The sequence below is a fragment of the Psilocybe cubensis genome, chromosome 5, assembly GCF_017499595.1.
Source record: "Psilocybe cubensis strain MGC-MH-2018 chromosome 5, whole genome shotgun sequence".
Classification (NCBI taxonomy): Eukaryota; Fungi; Basidiomycota; class Agaricomycetes; order Agaricales; family Agrocybaceae; genus Psilocybe; species Psilocybe cubensis.
The window spans coordinates 3,327,168-3,345,972 of record NC_063003.1 but is presented as its reverse complement, the minus strand read 5'-3'; the positions used below and the strand labels follow the sequence as shown (position 1 = coordinate 3,345,972).

General features: G+C 44.8%; 6 protein-coding genes across 6 annotated transcripts; 3 read left to right on the top strand and 3 right to left on the bottom strand.

Annotated features, from left to right (window-relative positions):
• Window positions 1-55: 55 nt before the first annotated feature.
• JR316_0006496 (uncharacterized protein) lies at window positions 56-3,734 on the top strand (the record flags this gene model as incomplete). Its single annotated transcript, XM_047892242.1, has 6 exons — window positions 56-319; window positions 373-1,677; window positions 1,734-2,554; window positions 2,608-2,879; window positions 2,943-3,383; window positions 3,439-3,734. The coding sequence occupies 6 exons, from the start codon at window positions 56-58 to the stop codon at window positions 3,732-3,734; spliced, it is 3,399 nt and encodes a 1,132-aa protein (XP_047749591.1).
• Window positions 3,735-4,042: 308 nt separating this feature from the next.
• JR316_0006495 (uncharacterized protein) lies at window positions 4,043-5,587 on the top strand (the record flags this gene model as incomplete). Its single annotated transcript, XM_047892241.1, has 2 exons — window positions 4,043-4,480; window positions 4,532-5,587. 2 exons carry the CDS (start codon window positions 4,043-4,045, stop codon window positions 5,585-5,587), a joined length of 1,494 nt encoding a protein of 497 aa, XP_047749590.1.
• Window positions 5,588-8,391: 2,804 nt separating this feature from the next.
• JR316_0006494 (uncharacterized protein) lies at window positions 8,392-9,625 on the bottom strand (the record flags this gene model as incomplete). Its single annotated transcript, XM_047892240.1, has 4 exons — window positions 8,392-9,099; window positions 9,151-9,250; window positions 9,306-9,312; window positions 9,466-9,625. 4 exons carry the CDS (start codon window positions 9,623-9,625, stop codon window positions 8,392-8,394), a joined length of 975 nt encoding a protein of 324 aa, XP_047749589.1.
• Window positions 9,626-9,931: 306 nt separating this feature from the next.
• On the bottom strand, window positions 9,932-10,730 carry JR316_0006493 (uncharacterized protein; the record flags this gene model as incomplete). Its single annotated transcript, XM_047892239.1, has 2 exons — window positions 9,932-10,452; window positions 10,505-10,730. The coding sequence occupies 2 exons, from the start codon at window positions 10,728-10,730 to the stop codon at window positions 9,932-9,934; spliced, it is 747 nt and encodes a 248-aa protein (XP_047749588.1).
• Window positions 10,731-12,360: 1,630 nt separating this feature from the next.
• JR316_0006492 (uncharacterized protein) lies at window positions 12,361-16,322 on the top strand (the record flags this gene model as incomplete). Its single annotated transcript, XM_047892238.1, is given in 11 exon segments — window positions 12,361-12,511; window positions 12,564-12,667; window positions 12,776-12,952; window positions 13,008-13,395; window positions 13,445-13,742; window positions 13,798-13,883; window positions 13,903-14,138; window positions 14,207-14,465; window positions 14,516-14,874; window positions 14,932-15,370; window positions 15,427-16,322. 11 exon segments carry the CDS (start codon window positions 12,361-12,363, stop codon window positions 16,320-16,322), a joined length of 3,393 nt encoding a protein of 1,130 aa, XP_047749587.1.
• Window positions 16,323-16,375: 53 nt separating this feature from the next.
• Window positions 16,376-18,130, bottom strand: JR316_0006491 (uncharacterized protein; the record flags this gene model as incomplete). Its single annotated transcript, XM_047892237.1, has 3 exons — window positions 16,376-16,935; window positions 16,988-17,292; window positions 17,352-18,130. The coding sequence occupies 3 exons, from the start codon at window positions 18,128-18,130 to the stop codon at window positions 16,376-16,378; spliced, it is 1,644 nt and encodes a 547-aa protein (XP_047749586.1).
• Window positions 18,131-18,805: the final 675 nt, after the last annotated feature.

Here is an 18,805-nt window from a genome sequence, read left to right as displayed (position 1 = left end):
CTGTATTGCAATATCTATACACTGTAAACGAGAAAACAAAGTCTCTCTTGCTACAATGGCTAAAAGGTCTAAGAAAACACGTATTGTTGAAGGCGAGGTCGATGCTGCAAGATATGTAACTGTTCAAAAACGCAGAACAGTTGACGAACAAGGTCAAACACATGTCCAGCGAATTGTTGAAGCAGCTCAAGACCCCAGAACACATTTCAATCGCAGGGACAGGGTTAATGGGACTCCTGCTGGGTTAGAAGATGCCTGGGACTATGATAATGATGTCAGAGGCGAGGGCGAAAATGTTGTTGAAGGTCCAAGGAAAAAGGTTAGTTCAGGTATACACCGAATTGGATTATGCGACTGACCAAACAATGACAGACGCAAAAGGATTATATCTTTCAGTTTGTTCAACGAGTAGATGAATTCCTAGGGGCCTTACTTGCTAGAGAGGCTCGGCCTGTTGACAAAGTTACATGTTCTGCCTGCCAAACTGGATCTCTAGCAGTTTGGCGCTGTAAAGACTGCAGCCTGACACGTACCATGTGCAGGAAATGCATGCGGCATGCTCATCGGGAAGATCCTTTTCACAGAATAGAATGGTGGAATGGAAAGTATTTTCAGTCAGCCGCACTATGTGATGTTGGAGCGGTAATTTTTGTGCCACATCTTACTGGCATCCGAATATGCAATAATCTCAAGCTGCAGCAAGAATGTATAGAGGAAAATGAATGCATGAAAGACGTTGCTGAGCAGCAAGACCTTCGGCGACATATGGCGAGGGATGCCATCACTAATCCCACAATGGGCGAGCCGGAACCTGTAGAAGCCATCCAAAACAAAGATCCCCCTACCGCCCAGAACAGAAATGAAGCTGAAGAAGATCGACATTTCTTTGAATATCTCGACCGATTAAGGGACCACGTTGATGCCGAGGAATTAGAAGAGCCTGGCGACGACGCCGAGGTAGGCGATGAAGATGACAATGAAGTTGAAGAAGACGGTGAATACAATGCTCCATTCCAACGTTACTTGCCGAGTGCTGTAGGAACTGCAACCTTTCGTTCCTCGGGCACTATACGTGTTATCCATACCAATGGAATTCATAATATTCCCTTGGTAGTCTGCTCGTGTCAAGGGGCTGACCACATACCTTCCGATCTAATAGCCACTCACCTATGGCCTACCAGTTTCAAGCGAATCAGAACTCTATTTACTGCACACGTCCTTGATCAATTTTGGCTTTGTAACCTGGAAATGAATGCGTCAGCATATCAATTTTATCATCTACTTCGTCGAGTCACCAATCCGCAGAACCCGGCTGGTGTGGTTGACTTGTATAATGAATTTCGACGAATGACGCGGCTTTGGCGATGGACCAAAAAACTTAAATGGGCTGGGTATGCTGGTCACAACGGAAAAAAGGTGGCTGAAGTTGAAAAAGGAGAACTTGCCAATTACTGCCCTGCATGTCCTCAACCTGGAATTAATCTACCAAACGGGTGGGAAAACGACCCCAACAAATTTGTTTATCGTCGAGTCCTCATGGCAGATAGGAACTTTAAAGCCGATCATGTTCAACCTAAAAAACCATCTGAGGATGTATGGCTTTCTGAAGGGAGTGGCATGGTCCCTAAACGCGAGGAATATCATGCATTTCTGAAGACAGCAATAGAAAAATTAACAGTGCGCACATTAGTTATCAACAAAGGGGTAGAGACTGACTATCAACTTTGTCGAAGGGTGCCCCTTGTGAAAATACATTTAGGGCAATAACTGGTGCAATGCAGGCGTCCAAATCATGCGACGTGACAGGGGTTGTTGGTGTCGCCTGCGCTCGCCATGGGTGTTATGCACCAAATTCTCTTGTCGATTTGTTCAAGGGCGAGCAGCAGAAAAATGTCGATTTTGCCTTGCTCGCCGCATTGAAATCAACCGGCGTGGATTCTCGCCAAGGTTTAATGTTTCTGTATGATGTCATGTGTCAGTTTTTTGTCCACCTTAAGACTAGAATTGGCCATTTGCTGCCTGAGGGAATGGACGTGGATCGTGCCATTGGACTGTTCCACGTCCACGCTCATAAAGATGAGTGTTTATTTCACTTCTCGCCCTCGTTTATTCCAGGTGTAGGCCGAGTCATTGGTGAAATCCTGGAGCATTTATGGGGGAAAATGAATGGAGTATCACCAACAGCAAGAACTGCCACTCTCGCACATCGAGCCGAGATGCTTGACAACCATGCCACGGATTCAAACCACAAGAAAGCATTGGACATGCCAAATACTCTTTGCCGACGGTATATTGAAGCAGTGGATAACAGCAATTCTACAGAAAAATATTTTAGCGAGGTCTCACAGGTGGTGTCGCCTGACCTATTAGACGTTTGGACTCGTCAGATTGTTGACGCAGAAACCCGTCGCCTAGCCACACCCAAGGTCATGGATATATATGCGGCAAAAGGTCGAGGCGATGTCTCTGGCGAGATAGACAAGTCCGACACAGTGACCTCGGATGATCCAATACAGGCATATCTACAATTCGCGTTAATAGTAGAAGAGAAAGAGTAGGTTATTCCTACAAGTCATGCTAAATGAGTGCTGATATCATTACTGGCAGGATTGAAATACGGATTTGTGTTCGTCAATTGACCAAATCACCAAGACATGCTGACCCTAACAAAATAGAAGGTTTGAGGGACAAGCTACGAGCACTTTTAGGCGAGCTTGAGCGACTACAAGGAATTGCTGGCATCGTTGAAGAAAACCCGACCCGAGCAGATGTTGGGGTCGATCTCTTGGATTGGGCGGACGAACAAACAGGCGAAGAATCAATCGCCGAACCTTCGCCAACCTCACCATATGCCGAAGCTATTGAAAACCATAAAATATGTCTGCCATCGCATGGGAATGCGAGTAGAAGACTCGTTCCCCATGAACTAAAATGTTGAATAGCACAGGCAAACTCGCATTTATACAAGCTTCGAAATATGATTGCCGAAAAGTCTTTTCAATACTCCGATGTCATTCGCAAAGCACCTAGGAAAGGAATGAGGACACGAGCGCGAGCAAAGATTGATGAAATGAACCACACAATCACATTTTATAGTCAGCTGTATACGGAATGTCGGGCACGACTAATAGCGCTTGGTGCCAACAATTCCATTTTGAAGCGTTTCCAGGTATTGAAAAAAGATGACGTCAAAACAAGTACGGCGATTTTAGATCCCAACACACCAGGCTCAACCAGAATCAAACTGTCGTGGATCTGGCATAATGCTGTTCACCGGTTTGGGCCCAATGTTATAGCCGAAGATGGACAGCTTCGCCTGGCAGATGCAGATTTGTCTGACGACTTTGACCTTGAAGAGACTGATCCTGAAACCCTGACTGAATGTACGTATAGCAACACTCACATGAAGTAATGGTCTAACATATTTCCTATTCCTAGTTAAAAGGGTTCATTGGCTGCGTGCACGAGCGCAGTACAATTGGTGGAAGGAGGAGGCCACTATACTGCACTATGAAATGACCTGGACAGTCAGATATTTCATGCACAAGGCGGAGTGGTGGCACCATAGTGCAATAGCAGTATTCTCAGGAGCAGACGTCGCCTGTGATGCTATTCAGCAAGGGCGAGCCACCTATGCCAATCGCCAAGGTGACCTGTGGGAGCATCTCGCCCGCTGTGCTGATCAAATGTTCAGCATGACCAATTCGAACTATAAAAAGAACTTCCCAAAATAGATAGCCGAGATTTCCGGGGTAAAATTTGTTGATGCGTAGATAGTCTGTGCTTTCAACTGAACAATGACTAGTCCGTCAATCAATGATTCAAGTCCTTTTCAATCTGGCTCTTATTTCAACGCGTTCAGTTCAAAACTAAAAGAAATAATATCTTACGGCAATACACGGTTAAGTAATGCCATCTGTCACATATGGAATAAGCCGCCTGAAACACAGAGGTGGATGCAAAGATTACTTCGCAAGGAACTGGTGCATGGTTTAATAGTCAATGAAGCTCGATTTTGAAGTCTCCCAAACAGTCCTATTTCATGAGTTATGTGGGATTCGGTTATGCTATTCAACAGGAGATCAACGTACCGACGGTGCTTCAATATTTGGCCAAATCATTGGGGCCAGTAACCTCGGAAGAATCATTACCATTGGCATTCAATGCAACGTTCATCAAAATACTAGAATTACGCTATGCTCCTACGAGTACTACACATAAGAAGTCGGTGTCAAGCTACAAGAAATTGTGGTGGACAGGGACAGAGAGAAGTGGAGTAGCTGGGGATATCATCGATGACAACTGCATTGAGGAATGCCTTGAGTACCATCGCAAGCAACAGCAACACAATATGCAGCAGCAAGAAAGGCTTCGATTGGACAATACACCCTCGCCCATGGCACCCTCGCCAAAACCCTCGCCAAAGACATCCTTGCCAAAGACACCCTCGCCAAAGACACCGTCATTAACAAACATGCCAGTGAGTGAATGAAAGGCAAAAATACCCATTCAACATCTGACCGAATACCAGAATGTACTAGGCCCTTGCGCCGCAAGATATCGCCCAAAGGAATGGAAGCCAACCATGATCAGCGACTGGAGTGTTTCAACTGAAGATACACCATCTCCGGATAAAAACAGAGGGCCATTTCCACCGATACAGAATACGTCGCCCACATTAGGACCAAGGTTACACAATCAAGAGTCCGTTGACACATGTACACCTTTGACTGGGTCTCTGTATGACAATGTTGCGGCATTATATAACAATGTTGCTCCCTCAAACGACGAAGAAGCAGAAGAAACCTCGCCAGATCCTCACTTAAGCCCGTACAATGAAATTTCCAGTCTTTATGGTCAGCTGGACGACCCGTACAATGAAATCGCCAGTCTCTATGGCGAGCTGGACGCCCCATACAATGAAATCCCAAGTACCGATGGCGAGCTGGATGCAGAGGATGTGGGTGATGAAGAAGCAGGAGAAACCTTGCCAGAACCTCATTTGAGTCCGTACAATGAAGTCGCCAATCTTTACAATCAGCTGGACGCCCCGTACAACGAGATCGCCAGTCTCTATGTCGAGCTGGACGCCACGTACAATGAAATCCCAAGTACCGATGGCGAGCCGGATGCAGAGGATGTGGGTGATGAAGAAGCAGGAGAAACCTTGCCAGAACCTCATTTGAGTCCGTACAATGAAGTCGCCAATCTTTACAATCAGCTGGGCGCCCCGTACAACGAGATCGCCAGTCTCTATGGCGAGCTGGACGCCACGTACAATGAAATCACAAATATCCACGGCAAGTCGGACGCGGCAGATGTGGGTGACGAGCTTGCTGATATTTTTGCAAACATCTCGCCTCCTACTAGAGCTGGTGCCAATGTTGCCCCCCCTCCAATGACAGCGCCACCTAGGACCCGCTCCATCGTCAAGGAAGTGGAAGTTCTGTTTAGAGGTTTCAAAATACCCTCACCAAAATCCATAGCACAGCAGCGCCCACCACGACCAGATAATTATGACACCATAACACTAACGCTCCCAAACATTCCAGAACCATTCTTTTATCCTCACTTATATGATGATTAGTATTTCTCACCCTGAATAAAAATGCTCTAGTATTTCTCACCCTGAATAAAAATGCTCAAAACCAATGCTTGAAGCTTGAATGATCGTCAGGTGGCTTGACTCTACACAGTGAAGCTAGGAATATATTTGAAGATTATAATTACACCGCACTAATGTCATCCCTTCCAATATGATATCTATCTAATATCTGTGCCATCCCTGAGCAGACCAAATGTACGTCTAACCCACACACATCCGAGACACACATATTTGAATCAACTCTCCCATTCTATGTAGAGCAACACTCCTTTCAAACGTACGTCTATAACTATACTACGACAATTAAATGGCGGTCGCCCTGGACTTTGGCGAAAGTGCGCAATACCGACGTCAGGGCGAATCGGACTGCTTGCCGAAGGTAATAATGGGATGTTGTGGCGAGGATACAACGCCGTCCGCTGAGTGCAAACACGCCGTCCGCTGAATGTAAACACGCCGTCCGCTGAGCGTAAACACGCCATCCGCTGAGCAGATTCACGGTATGTCTTGCTTTGCCACCGGACCCGATGAACTGTACCAACCATTACACTGTGATGACTACTCCATTTAGAAAAGACAGTCACCGGGTCAGTGGACCCGCCTACACGTAGCGCCACTCACACTGTGTGCATCCCGTGTACCAGTGCGTGCAACACACTGTAACAACAGGCCCTGTTTATACGATGGGGAACGATGCCCATGAAGTCGTGCAGAAGGCCTGGGAACATCATGTACCCACCTTCCATTTTGGGTTTGTAGTACTGGTACCACCCATGGGTACTGGTGCCCAGTGAAACTCGGACATGCACTGCAGACACGCCGGACAAAAATGCTGACCAGTTAGCCTGGGTGTTGTCCTGACCAGTGACGTGACTAGTACCGTGACCGATTACATACTGTCACACATATGTTGTCACACTAATTCATTATTAGCAGACACTGCGGGCTCCGATACATGTTTGATGTCAAACATGGTCAATCAAACAGATATTATGTAGGGTGTAGATGTTTGATGTCATGCACATATTGTGTTTGGCAACAAACAGGCTTCAAACAAAAATTGAGTTTGAACTCTGTGTGACATCAAACACCAAATATGCAAGGGGGTACCGGTCTTCAAAAATCGGACACGACGTTGGTTTCGGCATCTTAATTTCCGTACCCCCTTGCAAATATGTTGGAGCACTGTTTGTTAAAAAATATTAGCCTGACATAATTCCTGTTTGAATAGCTGTATGATAAGGTTCTGTAAGAGATCAACCATAAAATCCATATCTTATCTAACATGAATATCAAACATATTTTATGTAAGCATTCAACCAGAATATTTCTCCAAAATCAAACAATTATCAAACATCCATTTTTTCTCGCATCTGATTGGTTCATACATATCTGTTTGGCAATCTGTTTGATTTCGGACAAATATTCTGTTTGAATGCTTACATAAAATATGTTTGATATTCATGTTAGATAAGATACGGATTATATGGTTGATCTCTTACAGAACCTTATTACACAGCTATTCAAACAGGAATTATGTCAGGCTAATATTTTTTAACAAACAGTGCTCCAACATATTTGGTGTTTGATGTCACACAGAGTTCAAACTCAATTTTTGTTTGAAGCCTGTTTGTTGCCAAACACAATATGTGCATGACATCAAACATCTACACCCTACATAATATCTGTTTGATTGTCCATGTTTGACATCAAACATGTATCGCAGCCCGCAGTGAGAAAGTCGGATTGACTGGGTCACAGGTCCAATGTGGACCATGGCCCAGACTTAGCTTTGGGCCTTAGGCCATCGTTACTGTAAAATCCCATGGTGGCCCATGTATGGACTTTGTGTAAACCTCCAATGGACTAGATATGTTCTTCACAGCCAAAACTCAGCCTGAACTCGGAATAATTTTAGTATTGAGACTTATTGAACATTATGGAACTAAGTGATAGTTTTTATCATATAGATTATGTATTTCTAATAAATTAGCTGGAAGACAAGAAGGTAATAGCAGAGATCTTCATATAATGTCCATTACTACTCTCAAATTCGTGTCAGATTTAGGTCAGATTGAAGAGTAAGAAAATAAGGGCAGAATACAGAGATAATTTATTTTTTAAAAATCGGGGAAGCTGTTGAATAATTCGACTCATCTAGATACTCATCTGTGGTGCAAGTTGAACGGCAACGACGCTGGATGGGTGAAGGTAACACCCAAATAAAACCTGGAATGGACCTTGCCTTGGACCTCTGGGAAAATCTAACCAATTTTCCCAGACCCACGTGCGGTCTAAGTTCAGGTCCAGGTCCAGGTCCATTTGGCCCTCCCTCCCAGTCAATCCAACGGTCTCATTATTAGTAGGCTCAACAGTAAGTGGCAAATTACTTGATTGTCTTGCGTTGTAATTCAGTGCGGAGTAAGAAGAAATATTAAACAATCAAGTAATATGTTATTTACTGTCGAGCCTACTAATAATGAATTAGCATGACAACATATGTGTGACACTAATGTAATTGGTTACGGTACTAGTCACGTCACTGGTCAGGACAACACCCAGGCTAACTGGTCAGTATTTTTGTCCGGCGTGGAAACAGTTATGTTCAACTAGGCTCGTACACCAGTCGTTTCTGACTCAGCATATTTCGAGCTCCGCTCGGTTTTGTCAGAAACGGCTGGGCCAAACGGTTTGGTTTTGGCAGAGTCACACTTTGTCACGTCGGACTTAGTGAAATTCGAACAACTATGTTACCAACTACCCTGCGTCGTACTCGATTGCGACCACTACCTGTCCCCTTCCCCCTCCAATTCTGAATCCTCTGAATCCTCAATAACATTGTACTCCTCCTCTATTTCCTCAAGATCCATGTCAAGGTCCACATCCCTTTCTGTGGCACAAGGTAAGGTTTCTTCCACTTCTTCACTGTTGTCCGCCTCCTCAGCTGACTCTTCTACTTCCATATCATCTCCAAAACCCTGCATGCTAGACTCGCCCATACTGTCTGAAGCTGAAGCATGATTTGAATATACAGAGGATGTAGAGACTGCATTTGGGACAATCTGGATATCCAGAGGTTCACTTTTGATGGAGGTGGGATGTGCAGGTATGTCCCTTTCATTGTCTGTTTCATCTGCAGAGACTGGGTTCATTTTTCGTTGTTTTTGAAGCTTTTTAAAGGAGTTGTTGTAGTCGGAAAGGGGGTTCTTGCTGCCTGTAGTAAGATTTTGCAATCCCACTGAAATGACATCCTTTACCATCTCATTGTCGTTGAGTGATCTTCCTTTTTTGATAGTGTACACCTTGTGGTCAGAAAGACTTTCCATTAAACTGTGAATGTCGTTGGTTAGGTCGGGCGGTGCATGTTTGGTACCTTGGTCTGATCCGAGTGTGTCGTTTAACATCTTCTGTAGGTCGGATAGTGCAACAACGCATGATGATATAATTTCAAGCCATTCCCATGAAGCATTTGATCCCTTGGCTTTATAAAGAACCTAGAATATGAAGTGAGTCGCCTGTTTCTTTTTGTGAGAACAAGAGCTTACCTTTATCCGAAAATTGAGGTGTTCTTGAACGAGATCCATCTCGACAAATTGATTAGGCTCTCCCAAAGGATTGAGTACCCAATTCTTCAATACAATATCACTGACAAACACTCTTAATGAATATAGTATTTGTACCACACTAAAAGCTCACGTACCGAATTGCTTTTGGCCAAACGTGAGTTAGATTATGAATAAGGTAAAGCATTTCATGTGCATATTTTGTTCTGCCGCTTCCTCGGAAACTAAGTGCCCAGGTTTTTAGAACCAAGATAATTCTTCCCGAGTCTCCAGATTTAATTACGTCATTAAACTCACGAGTAATCAAGGCATCACGTAGAAACAGTGATGCGTTTTCAAACACCATATCACCTTGGGTAGGTTTTTTGTTTTCCTCGTCCGACATATCCATCTCTTCATTTCGCTGATCGCGTAATTCTTCAACTATTAGAGAGTTGGCGTACTTCTCGAGTATCATTTCAGCGTGATGATAAAAAGCTTGCCAAGTTGTGACATTGGCACAATACTTGTCTAGTGACGAATAATTTGAGACTAGAAGTAAGCAATGCAGCACGCGAGAGTAAAGTGATACAAACACTAAGTCACGGCATGTTCGAAAGGTTGGCAAGCTTGTTAGGGTTATAGGAAGCCTATCAAGGCGAGTGTTGTGAAACCATAAGGAGCCAGGATTTTGTGCTCCAGTATCCGGGCATCCAAAGTGGTTTAATAGCATGCCGTGTGAGTCTGCAATTTTCGCGTGAAAGAGACCTGGTATCCAAACGCCCTAGAAATAGCCCTCCAAGCCACTTTCTTGACCAGCGCAGATGTATTCTAATGCTCGGAGGCGTGCAAGAGATAGCTGGTCACCGCCTAAAAAGCGAACCTGATTTGAAGCATCAGGATTTTTGGGTTTTCCCTGGCTGTCAACTAAATCTAGCTCTTGCATAATGGCTGTGACAACATCTGCATTTCCGGTGATGGTTGATTCATCAATGGGCCATGTAGGAAGAGGATGAAGATTGGTTTTATGCAGTGGAATAATGTCAGGTGTCTGCGGTTGAGATTTTGCTAGCTCTTTTGTAAACCGTTGAAATCCCGGACTACCATGATTAATGATAATACGCAAGATGGTATGAACCAGATTAGCTTTTAAGGATTTTTGCTCGTCACTGTTGAGTAGAATTTCTTGAATCTGAAGGATTGGTGCTTCCAAAAATGATAACTGGAACTTCTGAAGATTAAGATCTTCTATCTTGGCATCAAAGAGTGGTATTAACGTGGCACATGTTCCATTTTCTTGTGAATCTACGTGTGTGGATTAAGCGCCCAAAAGATGTCTGGAAATACATTTACTTACCGTGTCGACCAATTATTTGTTCCGTATTATGCATTCGCATATTCACATTATCATAGTTGGTGGAAAATAGACCAGTTGCAGCAATTTTACGAGCCAATAAGCGTGCGCTTTCAGAAAGCTGATAAAGAGTTCCAGTTCGCTTTTTGACAACTACAACCTTGTTGGATGTGTCAGGGTCCAGAAACGGATTGCTATCAGTCTGTAATGATAATTTGGGCTTTCTCATTCGGACCAGATTTTTTGTCGTCAGATTTGTGTAACTTTCCGATAGTCCTAGTGATGAGAGTACACTGATACATTGCCTTTGAGCCCCAGAAGAATACAGATATAGCCCCAGCATCCATTTTGGAAGATTGTTGGAGTGACTATACTCCCCTAGACAAGTAAGCGCCATAGATGTAATGATCTAGTTAGAGAAGGATTAGTAATTTGCACTAGCATAAAGAGTATTGGTTGCCTTTTTGGTGCGCTCTTTTCTTGCAATAGTATGGGTGTTGGCACGATGGGATGTTAAAAATGCTTCCAACATTTGCATGGCAACTGGAGCAAGTTCTGTGCAAAAAACATTGTAGAGTTGGTTATAGCTAAATTGATTTGCGAGATTGGGGTCAATGGTTTTGTTCATCGTCAACAGAATTCTTGATCGAGTAATGACCAAGGCTTCTCGAGCTATTTTCCGGGCACAATAGGTTGTAATCCATTCGTCAATCTTCTTTTTGGCAATTTTAGACTGGTTATCGGGTGATAGCCACCAGTCAAGAAGCATGATGGGATTTTCAGGCTTGGAAAAGAAGTGTCGATATTGGATAACACCTTTTTTGTGTATAGGATTAAACACATATTCCATGAAATCCCATACACGCAAGTTGGCATTTTCTAGGGCAGACAGAATACCGTCCAAATGTTTAGATTTGCTCACTATATCTTTCCACTGCTTTGTTACTTCTCTAGATCTTAAAGCAGCTGCGCGTTTCTTGTGTCCCTTTCTACGTCGCTTTTGCTTTTTGGTTTCAGGTGATCCTGTAATGTTGCTACTTGGAGTTGCAAGCGAGGCACGGCTAATACTTGATGGGGGTAGACTTGACCGCACTTTCAGCCTTACCTGCTACCTGAACCCATCATATACTGGAAACTGCCAGGTGGGCAGTACACGGCGGGACCTTTGCCACTGTTTTTTTGGCGTCGATCGGAGTTACAAATAAATATGTTTAGATTTACAAAATAAAACCAAATTTAATACTGAAAATTAGCATCCGTCGGCGATGTGTTTAGCCGCGTTAAAAATCACAAAATAACCAGTGCGTCAATGAGTCTCTGTTTTATAGCTTCAAATCCACTTCCTTACCACAGTCGTGTTCTGATTCTTTTTTTTTGTGGCAGCTAATTTGACGGCAGCCTAATAATAGTCTTCGGCATTGACCCTGCTGGTTAGTGACATCACTCTCGGTCCACCTTACTACTCGGCTGAATTAAGAATAGTCGTTCAACGACAAATTGTACACGGTCAAACACTCTATTATTGCCGGGTCTGTCAAGATACAAAAGGTCGCCAAAAACACCACCTCAATGAGCACTTCAACACCACAAAACACCAAACAGCTCTGCAGGCATTTCATACCAAAGAGAAATCCTCTGCTTCTTCACAAACCTCGTTGCCACCGGTTAACAAGTCCCTTTTGTTAGAGGACGCCTTACGTGCAATTCTTGTGTCTGCATCTCGTCAACCACACCAGCCTTTGTATCCTGCCAATGACCCTCGCCTTTCTAGGGTCTCGGCTGCACCTTCTTCAACCACTTCGTCAACGGTCTCTCCACTCACCGGGATTGACTGGAATCTATTCAACGATGATGAAATTATGTCGGATCCATCTCCCATCGACTTTGCGTCTGCCCAAATATGTCAAGCTACTCTGGATTTTCTAAATTCTAATGACGAGAGTGATGGATCTGATGATGGTGGTGGCAGTCCTCCGCTTTCTGAGAGTAGCGATGAGCAAGCCAATTCAGGTGTGTAACATCTAAATAGCGCATATTGTTTGAGTCCTTAACTTTTAATCAGACACTGAACAAGTTGATAATGAATCTTTGCCCCGAAAACGTATGCGCGGTATTCACACCGACCCGGCTGAAGCTCGAAAATGGTATCCGTGGATTGATAAAATTGTGAGTCTTTGCCTGCCATTGGTTAGATTTTCTGCTCAATCAATAAATCAGACTTGTTCTCTTGACGTTTTGATGCACCTTCCACGATCACTATTTTCACGTCGTCAGCTGGATTTATTTCTCTGGCTACTGCGTATCAATGGCGTCAACAATGTGCCTAGCGTTAAGGCTATGCAAGGCATTAACAAGGCATTGCAGAATTTGTGTGGAATTGAGACGAAGGAGTACAAGGGCAAGCTGGGCAATGTATACTTTGTAAATTCTCTGTCTCAAATTCTCGCCCAGGTATGAATCTATATGTTACAAATGAATACTTTTGATTTCTAACCAATCTGAATAGGAAATGTCTAATCCTCAAGTCCGACCGTTCCTTCACTTCTATCCTGAAGATACGGGCAAATCGATTAGCGAAACCTATCAAGCTTCGGGTTGGCTGCGTGAAATCAATCCTGAGGATGGTACTCCAATGATACGGCTCAATAATAATGATTTTTTCATCTTTGAACCAACTATGCTGATTGATGGACGTTGCTGCATTCCTATTCGATGGTTTCTCCAAGAAGGTGTATTTTATGCCAAAGCCTGGCTTATGGAAGATACTCCTAGTGGTTGGGTTGTGTCCAAAGATCGCGAAATCAAAATCACGCAAAGCCAATTGCTAAAGAATTTTATTCAGTTGTCAAAGGATCACTTGTTGTATAACTTGTCACACCCTTCACGAATATTTGGTATGGACTATATTTTATATATTTTATTCAATTTCTTATAAGTAAACAGGTGTGCGATCCAATTCGGGGCCTGGGCTGTCGAAATGGACACGTACAGATCCTACTATTGGCAATCGTTGGCGTGTATTAGCAAAGGGACACCGAGTCTATTCTCTGCCACTATGGATGTACTGTGACGATACGTCGGGAAACCAGTCCAAGAAGTGGAATAAGCACAACAGCTACCTATTTATTCTAGCTGGTCTTTCTCGCGAAAAGAGTTCACAAGAATACAATATCCATTTTCTGTGCACTTCAAATATTGCGCCACCTCTAGAAATGCTTGATGGTGTGGTTGATCAACTTCAGTAAGTTGTCACTATCTTATATTTGCTGCACATATTCTAATCATTTTAACTTCAGATTGGCTCAAAAACATGGTATTTGGGTATGGGACTGTATACACAAAGAGGCCGTTATGATTTTTCCACCTGTATTTGCACTTCTGGGTGACAACCCTATGCATAGCGAGTTTGCTTGTCATATTGGAATGCAAGGGAAATATTTTTGCCGGATTTGCTGGGCCAAAGGAGTCGACAGTCAAGAATGCCCACACAAAAATCTTCCACATGACAGTTGTGCTCGACCCAACTCTCCTACCCTTTCAATCCATAGTGATGTTGATTCTGAAGATACCTTCACACGGCCTTCTCACAAACGGCGGAGGTACAAGGAGTCTATGGAGTCAATGCTTTGAAGGATTAGTGATTTTATAAAGGTGCGTAAAAGTTGTTTTATAACAATTTATATTTTAATCACCTTTGATTCTAAGATTGGCAAACCGCGTCGCAAGAAAGAGACTATGGCTACTCTTGACTCTTTTTTGGAGCAAGCTAAGATGATTGGCACAAAATCAAAACTTAGAGCTGCAAAAACGGAAACTGGCATCAAGGATGTTTTCCAGGACTTCTTTATTGAAAAGCTTTTCAAATCTTATAAGGGAAAAGTTTCTACTCAGGCAAAGGAAGAAGCTCTTAAAGCGGCTGTCGATAAGCTTCCTGGAGACATCAAAAGTCCCGTATGGAAACTTGGTGCGATTGAAATATTTTGCTTTAATTTACTAGCTAAATCTATATTCCAGGCTTGGATCCTCATCAGGACACTCCCGTCGAAATTCTGCATGTTGTATTGCTGGGTTTCGTTAAATATTTTTGGAGAGACCTAGTTCAAAATCAGGTTACTCCTGCTAAAAAGCAAACTTTGATTATTCGTTTAAACAGCCTCAGTGTGGCAGGTCTAGGTGTACCCACATTAAATGGCTCCACACTAGTGAACTATGCCGGGTCACTAACTGGTCGCGATTTCCGAATTATTGCTCAAGTAGCGCCATTTGTCATCTACGACATGGTTTCTCAGGAGGTTTATGATGCATGGGTGTCCCTATCTACGTTAGTTCCGGTTATTTGGCAGCCAGCAATCTCTAACATTGATGAGTACCTGGTGCGTCTTCATTGTGTCTTTCTTTAAATTGTTTTATTAAATTAAATCATGTTTTAGCCCAGATTAGAGGCCGACATCAAATACTTTTTGTTGAAAACGGCAACATGGACCTGCGCGTGGTTTAACAAAACCAAATTTCACATTATTCTTCATCTTCCAGAACATGTCCGTCGGTTTGGGCCAGCAATATTGTTTGCCACGGAATCGTTTGAGTCATTCAATGCTATTATCCGTGCAAAAAGCATTCACAGTAATCACCAAGCACCTTCACATGATATTGCCCGTGGCTTTGCGCAAGGCAATCGGATTCGCCATCTTCTTAGTGGTGGTTTTTTTCTTCCACAAGAGCTTTATCAGTCTTGGAAAAAGGATCCAACAAATGTGGCTAATTCAGAGTGGCGCACTGCTGGACCTGGAGGTCTTCACCTTATTGATGCTCCAGACTCAACACCAGCTAGCTATTTGGGACTGCAGAAACCTGCTGCCAGTAAGGCTGGTAAGTTATATTTACAAATCTATACTACTAGTGAGCGGTCTAATGCAATGGCCTAGGTTCATGCAAATCTAATGGCACAGATCCTCAACCATTTCATCGCACATTATGTGGCCAAAAGCTTCCCAACATTGTGCTCAATACTGCAGCCAGCCAACAACTGTATGTAACCAATTCCCAGGTCTATCTGAGAAACGAGGATCTATGCACCATAGGACAGTTTGTCATTGCCCAAATTCATCCATCCCAGCCGCCTCTGATAGGGTGTGTTCGAGAGATCTTGCAGCAGGTTGGCTCTCCAAACCATCTTCAAAACCGGCCCGATGGTATTCTTATTCAAACAGCTTTACACCAACCGCCGTCACACATATTGCCTGCTGGACAACTGCAGCCAGTTTTTATGCCCCGTCTGATTCTTCAGCAGGAGTGGTCCTTCATTCCGTGGAGTTGCCTTCTTTGCACCGTAAATACTCAACATGACTGTCAACGTCATGGATGCCAGGCAAATGGGCTACAATACATCTATCAAGAGCGAATACAAACTGATCAGACTAAGGCAACGATACTGCATCAAAACTCATTGGATGATATGCTCCTCCTCAATATGTGTCAAATGCGCGATGCTGCTCATCTCCAAAGTTTTCGCCTCCACTCTGCCCCGTTAAACGAAGATGCTATAATTCAAAGAAGTGTGGCTCAAGCCATTGTTCAACGGAAGGCAGGAGAAGCCTCCCAATCAAGTACTTCCAAACCAACCAAAACACCAACAGCCGCCTTGAGACAACATGCCCAGAGCCCCTTGGGCACCCCTACTCTAGCAGCCACACCTTCTGGGGGTGTCAGTTTGCCTCAACATGCTTCAGCAGGAACATCTTCTGGAGGTGTTAGTTCACCTCGACGTAGCAGGCAAGCATCTGTGGTATATCCAGGTCAAATAACATTGGACTTTCGATAGAAGTAAAACCATACTGTATTTATTTACTAGAATTCTACAAGAAGAATAGCAGATCAAACTTGTCCAGAGACCTCAAACGCAGCTTTTGAAATAAGATCTTGTAAGGTGCACAACATGCCCAACCCCCTCTTCCATCGTGTTGGCCTAAGCTCCATTTGCTCTTGATAAAGCTTGGGGTTTGTACGTTTTAACTCCTTCTTGGTGCGGTAGCCATAATCAACCCATCTAAACAGGCCACCTGAAGCATACTGAGTAAAGGAAGCACGCTCCTCTCCGTGTTCAATGCTGGTGTTTGAATGTTCTAGGACGGCGGACGGCATAAGGATGGTAGATCCTGCAGGGAACTCAATGGCCACTTTCAGGCCCCACACCACAAAGTGACCACCCTTTTTGGCATTGAATTTCCCTAAAGACTGGATGGCGCACCAGCCATATGGACAGTTTTTGATATCAAAATGCGGGATGGTGCAAACCACAGACCCTAGGTTGAAGGTGGCCGCCGGAAATATGCTGCGGCGAAACAGTCGGACTAGCGTGGAGTCATTGGCGAATATCTTATCCATGTACAACTTATAGTGGTTGTACACTTTAGGGCTCCATGTAGCAAATGCACCTGTGGATGTGTTTAAAAACAGGTTCACAAAACAGGCATAGGAGTCACTTACTGCTGGCAAAACTGGCCATTCGTTGAATGCTTTCCGACTGCAAGAGCTTGGCAGTGATTTTGGGATGGCGCTGGACGCGGTTGAGTGGAGAGTGTGTCCCTACACTGTGTGTAACGCCGATGTTGAGTGCGGGATAATGACCACGATTTTCTGAATAGTCTTCGTGTGTAAACGCTGTGGTGTGTCCGGCCTCCCTCAGTAGATCGAATGCTTCCTCCGTGGCACGTTCGTATGCAGGGTCCTTAGGACGGCCTGCCAGAACCATAAAAATACGTCCGTCTTCAGAAACAAACGGGACGGGGGTGCTATAGTGCATTAGCTTTAACTCCATCAAACTGAACAGATCAGAACAGTTGTAACTCACCATCCATCCCAAGGTATAATGCGGAACCCAAGGGCCTTGATGGCATCCAAGCTATATAGGTGACTTTTGTGGGGTTTTGTTGGTTTAGCACCATAGGCGCCTTGCGTGGCAGGCAAAGCGTCAAGCTTGACGTTGAGAGCCTCTGGCTGGCAGCTGGGAAGCATGCTTAAAAGACTGGGTTTTGGTGCGTGTCCGTGCTTATTGTATTGTAACGTCCGCTGATACTTGCGGCTGCGATGACTGTTGGAAAGCCCATCGTATGGCCTTTTCAGGCTGGCGGTTTGCACGGATGGGTCTCGCTGAGGTAACAAAAGCGAAAGCTTGGTCGACGATTGCGAAGGTACAATCGGCGGTGTCGACATATTGTCAACCGATGGTGTCGACGCATCGTGGGCTGACAGCATCGACTCGCGGGTTGACGGGGTCGACGCGTTGTGGGCTGACGTCGTCGATTCGCGGGTTGACGGCGTCGACGCGTTGTGGGCTGACGTCGTCGATTCGTGGGTTGACGGGGTTGACGCATTATGGACTGACAGCATTGACTCGCGGGTTGACGGGGTCGACACGTTGTGGGCTGACGTCGTCGATTCGCGGGTTGACGGGGTCGACACGTCGTGGATCGACGTCGTCGATTCGCGGGTTGACGGGGTCGACACGTCGTGGATCAACGCCGTCGGCGTCGACGTATTGTTCGTAAACTGCATCCAGGTATCGTCCGTCGACCAATTCTTCGACGCATCGTGGATCGACGGCGTCCAGATGTCGTGAACGGATGGCATCGACGTATCGTCGGTCGATGGAATCAAGACATCTATTGACAAGTACGTGAATGGGCAGATGACGAGTAGGCAAACATGGTGACTCACCTTGATCCAGATCTAACAAGTCTGTGTCCTCCCTTGCATCTGCTGCCCGCCAGGCAGAGATCAAGTCAAAAGCCAACGGATCCTCCCATACCTCAGGCTGACACTGGGCATACACCCTCCCAGATCGTGTCTGCTTGAACAGATTTCCGATTTAAAACTCGGTATATGCATAGAAAAGTTTCCAAGGACGTACCGTATAGCGCGCCCATTGGCAGGCCGACATCTATGCATGCAAAAACCGACGGTGAGCAGGGTTCTTGCAATCACGACACGCCCTAGCTCCTGCGTTGGCTGGCAGTTTGACAGACCTGGCCCAGGGGTGATCCCTCGCCTGGCAAGCCTCTAACCAACGCGAGAGCTGGGCCCTGTCGCGTTTCTGATATACAAACGTTTGCTTACCGGTGGGACGGGTATTTATACGAACGCGAATGAGGGGAATGTTGAACCTCATTAAACAGATCAGGGGTCAGGTGATAGGGGTCAGGTGACGTAGGTGGACGCGTCGCACCTGCGACACACTTCAACTGCTTTGACCTCAGAACACCTGGTAATACGTCAGTCCGCTACAAACACAAACACCGCAGAGTA